This window comes from Callospermophilus lateralis, unplaced genomic scaffold (genome assembly GCF_048772815.1).
Source record: "Callospermophilus lateralis isolate mCalLat2 unplaced genomic scaffold, mCalLat2.hap1 Scaffold_63, whole genome shotgun sequence".
Classification (NCBI taxonomy): domain Eukaryota; kingdom Metazoa; phylum Chordata; class Mammalia; order Rodentia; family Sciuridae; genus Callospermophilus; species Callospermophilus lateralis.
The window spans coordinates 13,938,300-13,951,787 of NW_027514713.1; the positions used below are offsets into that span (position 1 = coordinate 13,938,300).

Consider the following 13,488-nt stretch of genomic DNA (forward strand, 5'->3'; position numbering starts at 1 on the left):
ATGTGTCCACCAGGGTGAGCGAGAGGCAGCCGAGTGCAGACAGTTATCTGGGGCAGTAGAAGCAGCAGCTACCTGGGCAGTGGGGGCCCTGTGGGAGGAGAACACCATGTGCCCACCTGCAAGCCCTCAGCCCTGAGCCTCACATTGCCTGAGGCCCCCATACACTACACTCAAGGACTCTCTGCCTTTGCTTCCTTTACATGTCACGTGGCCACAGAGAAATAACAAAGCAGAATGTCCCTGGGGATTGACTGTCTCATGGAATTCTGGACCGAGGAGGAGAAGAATCAGAGTGTGGTGGTTGACTTCCTTCTGCCCACAGGGATCTACCTGAGCTTCCCTGTGTCCCGCAATGCCAACCTCAGCACCATCAAGCAGGTACTGCCTGGTCTCCTGTCAGCCCTGGGAGCTCAGAAAGACAGAGGCATTGTTCCTCACACTTGAGAACCTCAGATGCAAATTTTGAAAAATATACAATATCAAGAACTGGTATAAAATGTGTGGTTAAACTCCACTTACTATCCGAATTCAGCTTACCCCAGGGCAATGTGTTCCCCTCCCTTGTTACCAGAGGGCCAGCTACTAGCCTCAGTTGCCCTTAAGCCTCCAGTGCTGGAATGGAACTTTGAAAATTTAACTCACATTATGCTGTCTGTCACTTTAGTGACCACAGTCTGCTCCCAGCCACATAAGGGACTTTCAGGAATTTGTCTTTAAAACTTTTGCCAACATAGTGCCCATCATCCTTGGAAAGGGTCCTCAGGTTCATTGAATAAATTTCAGGATGAATTACTGAGTCAAAGCAATGAACATCTGCTTTGATAGATGCTGTCCTGTGGCTTTCAATGGGGTTATGCCACTTACAAATTCAGGTTTAATGGGTCATGCCTTGGACTGCCTGGGGGCAAGAATTTATTTCACAATTTTAAAAGCTATTATTGAGAACAAGAAAAAAATGATAGAAGCAATGGACCACACTTGAGGGATTTTTTTTACTGTCCTGGAAAATTTCTCTCTGCCTTCCTTTCATCCTTCCTTAAATTTTTCTACTTCAAAAGTAGCTGGGTGTGTCCCCAAATGTTCGGGTGGCTGAGTCAGGAGGATTGTAAGTTCAAAGCTAGCCTCAACAAAGTAGTGAGATTCAAAGCAATTAAGTGAGAACCTGTCACTAAATAAAATACAAAAAAGGGCTGAGGGTATGGCTCCATAGTTCAGTGTCCCTGAGTTCAATAATAATATTGGCCTATAAAATTTTGGAAAACAAGAATGAGAAGGAAGAGACCTGCCTGTGATCCTGCCATAGAAGACAGCCACAGGCACTACCTTAGCCATTTCTTGTTTTCTAACCACATTCTAACTAAATTGATTATGAACTTTCATGACTTGTTTTCTGAGTGACCACAGTAACATCTTGTTCATATTCTAGTTCTTGTAAACATCATTATATGGTTCACTTGATGTGCTTACAGAACTTCAAACAATGTGCCTAAAGTTGAAACACTACAATAGCAGACTTGTCCCTGGGGTCCCATCTCTCACTTCATTGTGGTTTTGGTTTCTTTATATTTTTATTGATATGAAGCTTTGTGGGCTACGTGTTATGTGTCACAGTGGTTCAGCTCTGCCATGGCTCAAGGCCACCATCGCCTTGGTGGGGTGAAAGCAGCCCTAGATAATGTGTCTATGGTGGGCGTGGCTGCTCAGTCCCCAATCTCCACACATCAAGTCCTTCACAGAGCACAGGGACAGGAAGCTTGCTGACTAGCTGGTAGGTCCCAAAGGCGAAAGGGTTCCTAGGAAGCGATGCTTGGGGTCTCCCTTTGCCCTCTATGTGGCTCATGCAGAGTGGGATGCCCAGACTAGAGGCCTCTGCCTACCTCCTAGCAGCTGTCATGGCCAGCAAGGCTGACCATAACCATTCCTCCCAGATGCTGTGGCAGGAAGCCCAGAATGAGCCCCTCTTCCACATGCTCAGTGACCCCAAGGCCTACGTGTTCACCTGTGTCAACCAGACCGCAGAGCAGCAGGAGCTAGAGGATAAGCAGCAGCGGCTGTGTGATGTCTGGCCCTTCCTGCCCATGCTGCGCTTGGTGACCCGCGAGGGTGACCGCATGGAGAAGCTCATCAACTCACAGATCAGCCTCCTCATCGGCAAAGGTAGGGCTCAGAGATCAGCCCCCACCTTGGCAAGGTAGGGCACACCCAGGTGGCTGGTGCCACATGCACCTGCACTGAGCCTGTTCCTGCCCTACAGGCCTCCGTGAGTTTGACTGCCTGCAAGACCCAGAAGTGAATGACTTCCGCACTAAGATGCGCCAGTTCAGCAAGGAGGCGGCTGCCCGCCGGCAGCAGCTGGGCTGGGAGGCCTCGCTGCAATACAGTTTTCCCCTACAGCTGGAGCCCTCCACCAGGAGCTGGGGGGACAGCAACACATCTCAAATCTCCAACCCAGACCTGCTAGTCAATGTCAAATTTGAGGGCAGCAGGGTGAGCCCATAGCCCATGTCCTAGGGAGGCTGCCCCAGCTGTGGCACATGGACTGCTGTGCCCATGGGGACCTTCCACTGATAAAACACTCCAGTGTCCCAGGCCCCCAAATTTCCCTTCACTCACTGGCATCACACAGCATTTGCCAGGTATGCAGGCATACAAGGGGTGTAGTCAAGCATCCCACCAGGTAAGCTCCCCAAGGCTGAATTGGTCCCTTAATTCACTAGACAAGTGTTTCCTGGGTATCTGATGTTACTTTCACCAGTGAATGACCCAGGCCCTGCCCTTGTGGGGCTCACACTTGGGGATACCCAATAAAGGCAGGCAGGTGTCCTTGCCTCTTTTCCCCAGAAGCCCATGGACCTGAGAGCAGCATGCCAACACTCCCTCCTCCCTACAGGAGAGCTTCACCATCCAGGTGTCTACCAAGGATGTGCCCCTAGCGCTGATGGCCTGTGCCCTCCAGAAGAAGGCCAAGGTGTACCAGCACCTCACAATGGAGCAGCCTGAGGACTATGTGCTGCAGGTGAATGGGCGGCATGAGTACTTCTATGGCAGCTACCTGCTCTGTCAGTTCAAGGTGAGGCCTGCAAGGAGCCCTCTGCACTCTGGGATCCCTACCACTCTAGAAGGGGCCAGCATAGGAGTGAGAGAGCCGGACTGTGGGTCTCGCTTGGTTCCAGGGAAAGGATATACCACACATTGACGGTTCAACCTTACACTCTCATCTCAGTACATATGCAGCTGCCTGCACAGCGGACTGACCCCCCACCTGACCATGGTGCACTCCTCCTCCATCCTTGCCATGCGGGATGAGCAGAGCAAACAGGCCCCTCAGGTCCAGAAACCACACACCAAACCACCCCCGATTCCCATGAAGAAGGTGAGATGGTGTCCTTCCCTTTCTTACCCTCTTTCTCTTCCTCCCTCCTTTTGGCCAATCCTAGAGCCTCTTGGGCAGCACCAGTGCTAGGCATTGATCTAGGGGACTTTGGATGGTGCAGTACTTTTGGAGAGTCCTAGGGCCTTGAACTGACACCCAGGGTAGAGTCCTGTCTGAGCTACTATGATCCCAGATTGCCTACTTCTCTGCAGATCTCAGGGGGGCTAGGGCCCCTGGGCCCCTGTGTGGCAGATTGGTAAAGGATGGTGTTAGTGACAAGTTTCTGAACCTTGCCACAAAGTTGTGACCCTCTCCCCAGCCTTTCAGCAGCCAGGGGAATGAGCTGGGATTTAAGCCTCGCTCCTCTCCTCTCTAGCACTCCTCTGTGTCCCTGTGGTCACTGGGGAAGCCTTTCTGCATTGAGCTGATACAGGGCAGCAAAATCAATGCTGATGAGCAGATGAAGGTAGGGGCTCGGGTACCAGGTGAGTGGACAGGTGGTTTTTTTTTTTTTTTTTTTTTTTTTTTGCACAAACAGGGTGTGCTGTAGCCTGGAGGGGCAGCAGAGAAAGAAGAGTGGGAGGGTGTCACACAAAGGTCACTTGGACACATTACTCATTATCTCTGCCTGGGTTGGCTGTGAACCACATCCAAACAATAAGAGGGGAGGAGAGCAGGCCAGCAGGCCAGGGAGGCCAATTAATGGAAACCTTGGCCAATCAACTTGTGGGTATTTGACTTAGGTGGAGCTTATGGAATCAGGCACAGCCCATTGAAGTAGGAGGCCCAGTCAGAGATGTGTAAGGCACCATAGAAGCTGGCTGCAGCTGGGCTGAGGTGCTTCCCGGGGTTACCCACCAGGGGTGCCCAGAGTCTGGGGGACAGTGCACATGGTTCCCCCTGGAAGCTGGGCCCCCATGGGCTTGGGAAACAGTGCCCTGTTGTCTCTTCAAAAAGCACTTTCATGGCTCCTTTGCACTCAGAACCACCTGCAGAGGTGGATTTATTGTCCTACATCTGGGAGGTAATGCCTGTCTGGGTCCACAGAGCGTAGCATATCTTGCCTGGGTCTCTTTTTTTGGCATTACTTTACAATCTGGGAAGGAGGGTGTGTCTGCAGGAGTCATGGAGGATTGGGTGGGAGCAGCTCTGGGGATGGGCTGGCAGGTTGGAACTGGAACAGGTGCAATGGAGACTGGTCAGGCAGTCTTACGAGCCACATGAGGCTCAGAAGATGCTAGGCATGAAGGTAGCCAGAGCTGTTAGAACCAGAAGGGACCCTGGAACTCCTGAACCCTGATGAGGAAACTGAGGTTCTGAGTTGACCCACAGAGTCAAGTGTACTGAGACTGGCTTGCCCCAGCACAGCCTGGGGTACCAATTCCCCAAGACAACCCACCACTGAGCTGCCAGCCTCCACTCTGCTGGACCACTCTCAATGCAAGAAGTAGATTTGGACCCCTGTGTAAATGGGGAACTTCAAGTAGAGGATTGGAACTTTAGATGGGGTGGGGCCTTCATTCCCTCACCCATGCCCTGTACCCCTTCCTCAGCTGGTGGTGCAGGCCGGGCTCTTCCATGGCAATGAGATGCTGTGCAAGACGATGTCCAGCTTGGAGGTGAGCGTGTGCTCAGAGCCCACGTGGAAGCAGCATCTGGAGTTTGACATCAACATCTGTGACCTGCCGTGCATGGCCCGGCTCTGTTTTGCACTCTATGCGGTGATGGAGAAGGCCAAGAAGGTGTGCTCCAGCAAGAAAAAGTCCAAGAAGGTGGTGGATTGGGCTGACTGGGAGAGGCCCAGGCCTCAGACGCCCAGTGAAACCCATTGCTGGGGCCTCTTGCTATCCTGCTCCCACAGGCAGGCACACTGAGGACAGGGGTCCTGGAAGAGCCTGGGGACCCCAGTCTCCCTGCCCACCCTAGTCTGGCTCCTTAGTCTGGCTTCCTGTGCTGCCTGAGTGATAGCTCATGAGTTGCCTGACTTGAAATATCTAGCCCAGGCCTCTGGTCCTTAGGGGTCCTGGAGGCAGCTCCCTTGGTGGAAGGACAGTGTTCTCAGGAGGACAGAAATGATGAGTTAGTGGCTGCCTGGGGAGAGTGTAGCTGGGCCCCAAGTCACTAGACCCAGGATGTAACTTGCCCCTTGACCTAGGCCAGCAATGGGACTGGTGGGCTTACTCAAGTGTCTCTGGATTCTGGGTGTGAAGATGCAGGCAGCCAGGAAAGGATCTTGTTGACTTAATTACTGAAAATCGAGAGGAAAGCAGGAGCGGGTCCTTCCCCTCCTCCTGGATCTAACTTGGAGACCTTCCATGGAGTCTGGATCTTCTCTCCTGGTTGGCCTGGAGACTGGTTCCATTCTGCATATGAACAAGAACAGGCTCACTCTGATCTGTAGTATTCTTCTCCAGGACTGCCCAATCGCCTGGGCCAACCTCATGCTATTTGACTACAAGGACCAGCTCAAGGCTGGGGAGCTCTGCCTCTACATGTGACCCTCTGTCCCAGGTGGACCCAGGCCCAGCAGGGAGAGGCTCTTGGAGGGTGAGGGATCCAGAATTGGTTCCCCTACAACTACATCTGTCCCTGCCTTCAGATGAGAAAGAAGACCTACTGAACCCCATGGGTACCGTGCATAGCAATCCCAACACAGAGAGTGCTGTCACCCTGGTCATCTACCTGCCCGAGGTGGCCCCTCACCCTGTGTACTACCCTGCCCTGGAGAAGGTCAGTGGGGTCCTTCCTGGAAGCTGAGCGCTAACCAGGAGCTTTCCTGGAACTCCTCAGAGGGGGTTCCCTGGCCACCCCAGGCTTTGCCCATTGCTGGGGGCTGGGTCATCATGTTGATTTGAGGCCTTCCAGTAGCTGTGTGGCCCACCAGGGGATGTTGGTGATGTCTGATGACATTTTGCTGTCACAACCAATGGGAGAGGTACTACTGGCCTGTGGCAGGCTGAGCCTGGAAATGCTACTGAATGCCCTGCAGTGTGCAGGAGGGCTCCCACCAGCAAGAGTGGTTGGCAGTGGTGCTGAGGTGCAGACGTCCTGCCTAGAGCCCTGCCAGTGCTGGCCCAGGCCTGGGGAGCTCTCAGCAGGGACACTTGTTGCAGATCCTGGAGCTGGGACGTCATGGGGAGCGTGGGCCTACCACCAAGGAGGAGGTGAGCTGGGATGCTGGTGGGGCATGGAGCCAAGTGCTGGGCTGGAGGCCTCATTCTGCCTGCGCCCCTTAGCAGCTACAGCTACAGGAAATCCTGGAGCGGCGGGGGTCGGGAGAGCTGTATGAGCATGAGAAGGACCTGGTGTGGAAGATGTGGCATGAAATGCAGGAGCACTTCCCAGAGGCTCTGGCCCACCTGCTGCTCGTGACCAAGTGGAACAAGCACGAGGATGTGGCCCAGGTGGGTGGAGAGGGGCACCAGGGGCATAGCTGGAGTAGAGAGATAGCAGTGGGCCGCCCACCACCTGACTGCAAAGCGTCCTCCAGATGCTCTACCTGCTGTGCTCCTGGCCCGAGCTTCCTGTCCTGAATGCCCTGGAGTTGCTGGACTTCAGCTTCCCCGACTGCCATGTGGGCTCCTTTGCCATCAGGTCCCTGCAGAAACTGACATGAGTCCCAGCTGGGCACTGAGGCACACGGGCTGCCAACTCCTCACTAAGACATCTTGCCCTGGGCAACCAGGAAGTGGGTGCTGGGTGGAGATGAGCCTAGGCTGGCCTCACCCTCTTTCCAGTCACCTGCCAGCTGGAGACCTCTGTCCTGAGTTTCAGAACCCCAAACTCAACCAGCCTTCCTCCCCTTCAGGGACGATGAGCTTTTCCAGTGCTTGCTGCAGCTGGTGCAGGTCCTCAAGTACAAGTCCTACCTGGACTGCGAACTGACCCAATTCTTGTTGGACCGGGCTCTGGCCAACCGAAAGATTGGCCACTTCCTCTTCTGGCATCTTCGGTAGCTGGATGCACGCTGATTCCTTGGGAACCTAGAAAGGCCATGGAGGATGAGGCTCTCCTGGCCTGCTGACCTCATATTTACTGGGCTGGGGAGGGGCTATGTTCCACTCCTGGCCATTCTCAGCCCCGTCTTCTCCCTCTAGCTCTGAGATGCATGTGCCGTCCGTGGCCTTGCGTTTTGGCCTCATCATGGAGGCCTACTTCAGGGGCAGCATCCACCACATGAAAGTGCTTATGAAACAGGTGAGGCTCAGAGTGCCTGTGCCTGAGGTAGGCTCCCCTTCCAGGCCCCTTCACAGTGATACTCCTGGTTCTGGCTCAGGCTCATATGCACTGCTGGTACTCCATTCTGCCCACCAGGCAGAAGCACTGAGCAAGCTGAAGGCCCTGAGCAACTTTGTGAAAGTGAGCTCCCAGAAGACCACCAAACCCCAAACTAAGGAGCTAATGCACTTGTACATGCGCCAGGATACTTACATAGAGGCCCTTTCACACTTTCAGTCCCCATTGGACCCCAGCACAATGCTTGCAGAAATCTGGTGAGTCCCAGGCCTAGCCCCACGTGGAGCCAGGCCCTAAGCCCCCTCCTCCACCCTAAAACACCTCCCCCACCCTAACCCCCCTCCCCCACCCTAAGCCTCCAATGGCCGAGGCCAACACTGCCCTCTGCCTGCAGTGTGGAAAGGTGCACCTTCATGGACTCCAAGATGAAACCCCTGTGGATCATATACAGCAGTGAGGAGGCAGGCAGTGCTGACAGCATTGGCATCATCTTTAAGAATGGGGATGGTGAGCCAGGCTGGGCAGGGCACATGCTGAGGCCTTGGCCTTCTTACCTAGGCCCATACTGCTCTGTGGTAAGGCCCCAGGGGGGTTCCCTGAGAAGGCAGAGCTCAGATACTCTGAGCCTTGCATGGGTGTATAACCCACTAGGAACTCCTGCCCTTCCAGACCTCCGCCAGGACATGCTGACTCTGCAGATGATCCAGCTCATGGATGCCCTGTGGAAGCAGGAGGGCTTGGACCTAAGGTGGGGCCTCTGTCCATCACCTGTGTGTTTGGATCTCTATCTGGCCTCAGAGCCAGTGCCTCTGGAGGAGTTCCTGGTCTAAACTGACACCTCCATGTTGACTGTGAGAGGGGCTGTTCTCACAAAAGGGTTAGGGCAGCTGGAGGGGTTTGGGTAAGGCCATTCCTAGGGCTTGCTCCTATTTCCTGGTTTCCTACCCCTTGGGGAGCAGTACCACCTTCTTCCAAGCTCGCAGACTTATTCTCTTCAGAGCAAACATGAGGCCAGCCAAGGTGTGCTCTGCATCTTGGGTGCCATTTGTGTGTCTCTGAGGCACCTTCCCCAGGGCCCCATATCCCTTCTGGAATCCTCAGGAACTTGAGCAGTGTCCCCTGTGATTTTGTTGGGCGCCTCAATTTCCTGGGGGATCCCGGTCCAGTATCCCCAGAGAATGTCCTTAACCATAGTGTCTCCCTGTGCCTCCTCTTATGTACTAGGATGACCCCCTATGGCTGCCTTCCCACTGGTGACTGCATGGGCCTCATTGAGGTGGTGCAGCACTCGGACACCATTGCCAACATTCAGCTGAACCAGAGCAACCTGGCTGCCATGGCTGCCTTCAACAAGGATGCCCTGCTCAACTGGCTCAAGTCCAAGAACCCTGGGTAGGCTTTCTTATTCCTGGGAGAGGCTTGATAGAGTGGAAGGTGAGGGAAGGCCTGTGACAGTTTCCATGGCTGCTTGGCTCAGCTGAGCATTGTCCCACATCTGATTTGGGGCAGGACAGAGATGTCACTGTTCCTGTGTGTCCATTTTTCATGGCTGTGTTATGCTACTTAACTCTTTGGGCGTTAAAACCACCACCATATTTAGTCACAAATATGTAGCTTGAGTGGGTTCTGCTGAGTGTTTCTGCTGTGGTTTGAAATAGCTGGTGCTATGGCTAGCATCTGTGATATTGCCTGAGCCCAGAGTATCTACCAAGGGCCCAGTTACATACCTAGGGTCTTGGCTGTAAGTTGTGCCTCTTTATGCAGCCTCTCTTCATCTAACACATAGACCTTGGCTTCTCTGCATGGTATTGTGTAGAAGAAGGGGGCAATTTCAAGCTGGGCATGGTGACCTATGCTCCAGAATAATGCCCTCCTTCTTGATTAATAAAAGGCTAGATTCAAGAGGAGGGAAAATATAAGGAGCCCTGGTTTTCAATCTTCCCCACCCAGAGAAGCCCTGGATCAAGCCATTGAGGAGTTCACCCTCTCCTGTGCTGGCTACTGTGTGGCCACATATGTGCTGGGCATTGGTGACCGGCACAGTGACAACATCATGATCCGTGAGAATGGGCAGGTAAGGGGCACTGTGTTCAGCTGCCCAGTGAGCTTGTCCTACATGCCTGGCCCAGTGGTCTCTCTGCCCTGCCCACAGCTCCCAGAAGAGTGCCCCAAGTCCTGCTGACTTCCTATAACCAGAAACTCTCTTTGTGAAGCCTATTCAATAGCTGCCCTTCCCTCCCCTCAGCTATTTCATATTGACTTTGGCCACTTTCTGGGGAATTTCAAGACCAAGTTTGGAATCAATCGTGAGCGAGTCCCATTCATCCTCACCCATGACTTTGTCCACGTGATTCAGCAGGGAAAGTCTAGTAATAATGAGAAGTTTGAAAGGTGAGGGTGCCCAGGGCCCCAGGGAGGGGACAGTGTCCAGACAGGGCAGGGATGGGGACATAGCCCTCAGCCTAACTCCTGCCTCCACCCTGGGGGTGCTGCCTTATCTGCAGGTTCACCCCAACCCCAGAGTACACTGTTGGGCAGTGCAAACAGGAGGCCCATGGGAGGTGTAGGAGGCAGGCCCAGGCAGGGGCATTGGTTAGAGGATCTGGGTACACCCATAATACGACCAGGGGCAGACACTCAGGGGCAGGTGCTGGTTGGATGCAGAACCCCTGCTGGTTTGGGGCTGGGGGTGGCTGGGAGGAGCCAGGGCTTTATCTATTTCCTCCTCCTCTGCAGGTTTCGAGGGTACTGTGAACAGGCCTACAGCATTCTGCGGCATCATGGGCTCCTCTTCCTCCAACTCTTTGCTCTGATGCGGGCAGCAGGCTTGCCTGAGCTCAGCTCCTCCAAAGACATCCAGTATCTGAAGGTATGCCAGCACAGGGCCACACCAGACTGGAGCCCAGGGTCTACCACATACTTCCCAAGGCCTGCCTGAACCTCTACAGCTGCGGAGGAGTCTGCCTCCCCTATATATAGTATAAAAAATGAGCTTGGCAGAGCTCATCCTGGTCAGAGTGCATCTTGTCTGAACAGCTCAGGGACCTAGGAGATTCACCTCACAGATGGGAACCCTCATGCCATCCCAGGCCTAGCAGTGCAGTATGGTGGGAAGTGGCCAGAGTGGTGTGCTCCCTGGGCCTAGTCCCGCCCCGTTGCAGGTGAACTGTGATCTTTTTTGGTCATCTCATGTGTCCTCAGTGTCTTTCATGCATGAGATAAAGTCCCTTGTAGGTTTGGAAGACACTTTCCATTCTTGTCTTTTCAGTTGATGAGAGGCAGAGTGGGAGGGGGTGTATTCCCTAACGCTTCTCCTGCCCTTCACTTAGCTAAGGTGAGGCCGCCTGACCATCTGCTTGCAGTTCTTTTAGGAAGGAATTTGAACAACCCGAGGGGGCAGTAGTACAGGGAGGCAGAATGGATTGCAGATGCAGCAGGGTCAGGACCCCTGAATGTTGATGCAGTTTTGATGATTCTGTCCCAGGACACTCTGGCACTGGGTAAGACGGAGGAGGAGGGGCTGAAGCACTTCCAGGTGAAGTTCAATGAAGCCCTGAGGGAGAGCTGGAAGACCAAAGTGAACTGGCTGGCCCACAACCTGACCAAAGACAACCGGCAATAATGGCCACCTCTGAGCTGCCACAGGCTGGCAAACCTGTTCTGAGGACAGCTACCCTTGGTTGTCCTAGATGGGGCTTACACCTGAACTGCACCTCATGGGAAAGAACAAGACAATTGCCTTTTGTTTACACTAGTTATTTAGACAGACAGGAAATGTTTAAAGATGATGGGGGAATGTGATGGACATTATTATCCAAAGTAGATGTATGAAGACACAAATTGGTGTAAATATACTTTGTATACAACAAGAGATATGAAAAATTGTGCTCTATTTGTATAATAAGAATTGTAATATATTCCGCTGTTATATAAAAAAAATAATAAAGAATCAAACAGCCAGGGATGGGGTTGTAAGCTCAGTAGTAGAGTGCTTGCCTTGCACATGTGAGGTGCTGGTTTTAATCTTCAGCACCACATAAAAATAAATTAAAAATAAAGGTATTTTTCCATCTACAAGTAAAAAATAAAAAAAACCAAACACCATAAATGCAAAATGCACCTTTGTGCAGAGGAGGGGTGCTGCACTGTGTCCAAGCACTGTGAGTTGGGCACCTTGAGGTTGTAACTTGCTCTTGTCTTAGGATGGGCATTCCAGGTCTTCCAGCTGGTGGATCTTGCCCAGCAAAAACTGACCTCCTCTTGGGGAAGACTTTTTCCCAAGCTCCCCACCTAGCAGTTACTTGGCCTCCTGTCCACTTAGGACATCTCAATCCCCAGATCACCTTCTGCCACCTGTGTGGCCCACCCTGTGTGTTCTCCATTGACCAAGTCCTGGGCAGCTCCCAAAGAAGCCAGGGTACCCTGTAGACACAGGGATGCTTGCTCTTCAATGCTAAAGTGACTCTCAGGTAGAGTGTGCCCTCACCTCTTTCACCTTCAGGTAAGAAAACAATACCACTTTATTTACTGAACCTCTATAGCTGCAGAGGAGCCTGGCTCCCCTATGTATAGTAGAAAAAATGAGCTTGGCAGAGCTCCTCCTGGTCAGGGTGAAAGGTCAGAGGGGTTCAGTGTGGTGATGTGTGAATAGGCTGCCTGCTCTGGCAGGTTTAACGGAGGGATGGGGTTGATGTTCCCCCAGGGCTCACCTTTGAGGAACCATCTGGGAATAATCTTGGGCCATGTGAGGCGGGGTCTTTCTCTCTGAGGGTACTTGCTCTGAGATAGTCCAAGCTTAGCCTCAGTAATCCCAAAGGGCTCGACAAGAGAAACTGTCCCTACTGCAGGTTCCTGTGCCTCTTTAAGCTTTCTGAAGCCGACTGTAGTGAAGCATCCAGGACTTGGGCTTTTAGAAACCCACAGTGGGCTGGGGCCAGAGCACAGTCATACAGCATGTGCTGAGTATGCATGAGGCCCTGGGTTTGATCTCTAGCAGTGTATACAAAAATAAATAAATAAATAAATAAATAAAGAAGCCCCTGGCAATCCTGCTGCACAGTATGCTCACTCAGGACCTGCTGGGCTCACTGCTGATCTCTCAGGAGTCTCCCAAGACTCAGCAGAGCCAGCAGACTCTGGCCCTTGGCAGCAGAAGTGCACAGCTTAAAAGGAATTCCAGATGCCAGCTCTCTCCATTTCAATAGCTGTTGTGCCACCAGAGCACCTGTCTCATCTGCAGTAGCCAGAGATGACACTTTTGTTCCCAAATAAATGCTGAATTTAATCAGGCCACCTGCCTCCTTTACAATAGGAAAAACCACAAACATGTCTATGTATTATGCTTCAAGGCATGGGCTACAGACCTTGCACACCCTCAGCGATTTCTGGGTGTATGATCTGTTGCCCAGTGAGAACAGACTCTATTTGTTTTCAATCATTTCATGTTGCAAGTTAAATATCACTACTGTGGATTGAGTCTGCAGTCTTTTGTCACAAGACAGAAAGTCAAGTGGAAAGAAATTAAAGCCTTTTTATAGTCTTATGCTCTTGACTCAAAAAGAAATCAAGGGAAAACAAAGTTTAAACAAGGCAGTAAACAGGCATCACTCCAGCTGTAGTTAGAACCAGAACATTACTGTAGTGTACACACTTTCCCACTTAGCATCAATACATGCATCTGGGCAGGAAAACCAAGGCACTACAGACCATATGAGAACATCCCTCTCTTTTAGCTTCTACCAGTGTGTAGACGGCATCTGCATAGCCTGCATGTGGATGGGCAGCCACACAACAGCACAGTCATCCTTAAGACGGGCAGTGAGGATACAGGGGCAGTGTGCAGGATGACCCCCAGGTTTACAGTCTAGCATCTGACATGT

General features: G+C 52.4%; 1 protein-coding gene across 1 annotated transcript; it reads left to right on the plus strand.

The window, feature by feature from the left end:
* Positions 1-234: 234 nt before the first annotated feature.
* Positions 235-11,231, plus strand: LOC143389455 (phosphatidylinositol 4,5-bisphosphate 3-kinase catalytic subunit delta isoform-like). The gene is given in 22 exon segments (XM_076842508.1): positions 235-378; positions 1,929-2,157; positions 2,255-2,487; positions 2,891-3,070; positions 3,224-3,373; positions 3,750-3,839; positions 4,927-5,148; positions 5,788-5,884; positions 5,973-6,103; positions 6,487-6,537; positions 6,610-6,777; positions 6,864-6,985; positions 7,182-7,325; positions 7,471-7,570; positions 7,688-7,866; positions 8,004-8,116; positions 8,279-8,357; positions 8,834-9,001; positions 9,560-9,683; positions 9,855-10,000; positions 10,346-10,478; positions 11,094-11,231. Coding segments are annotated over 22 exon segments (3,141 nt in total).
* The last annotated feature ends 2,257 nt before the right edge of the window (positions 11,232-13,488 follow it).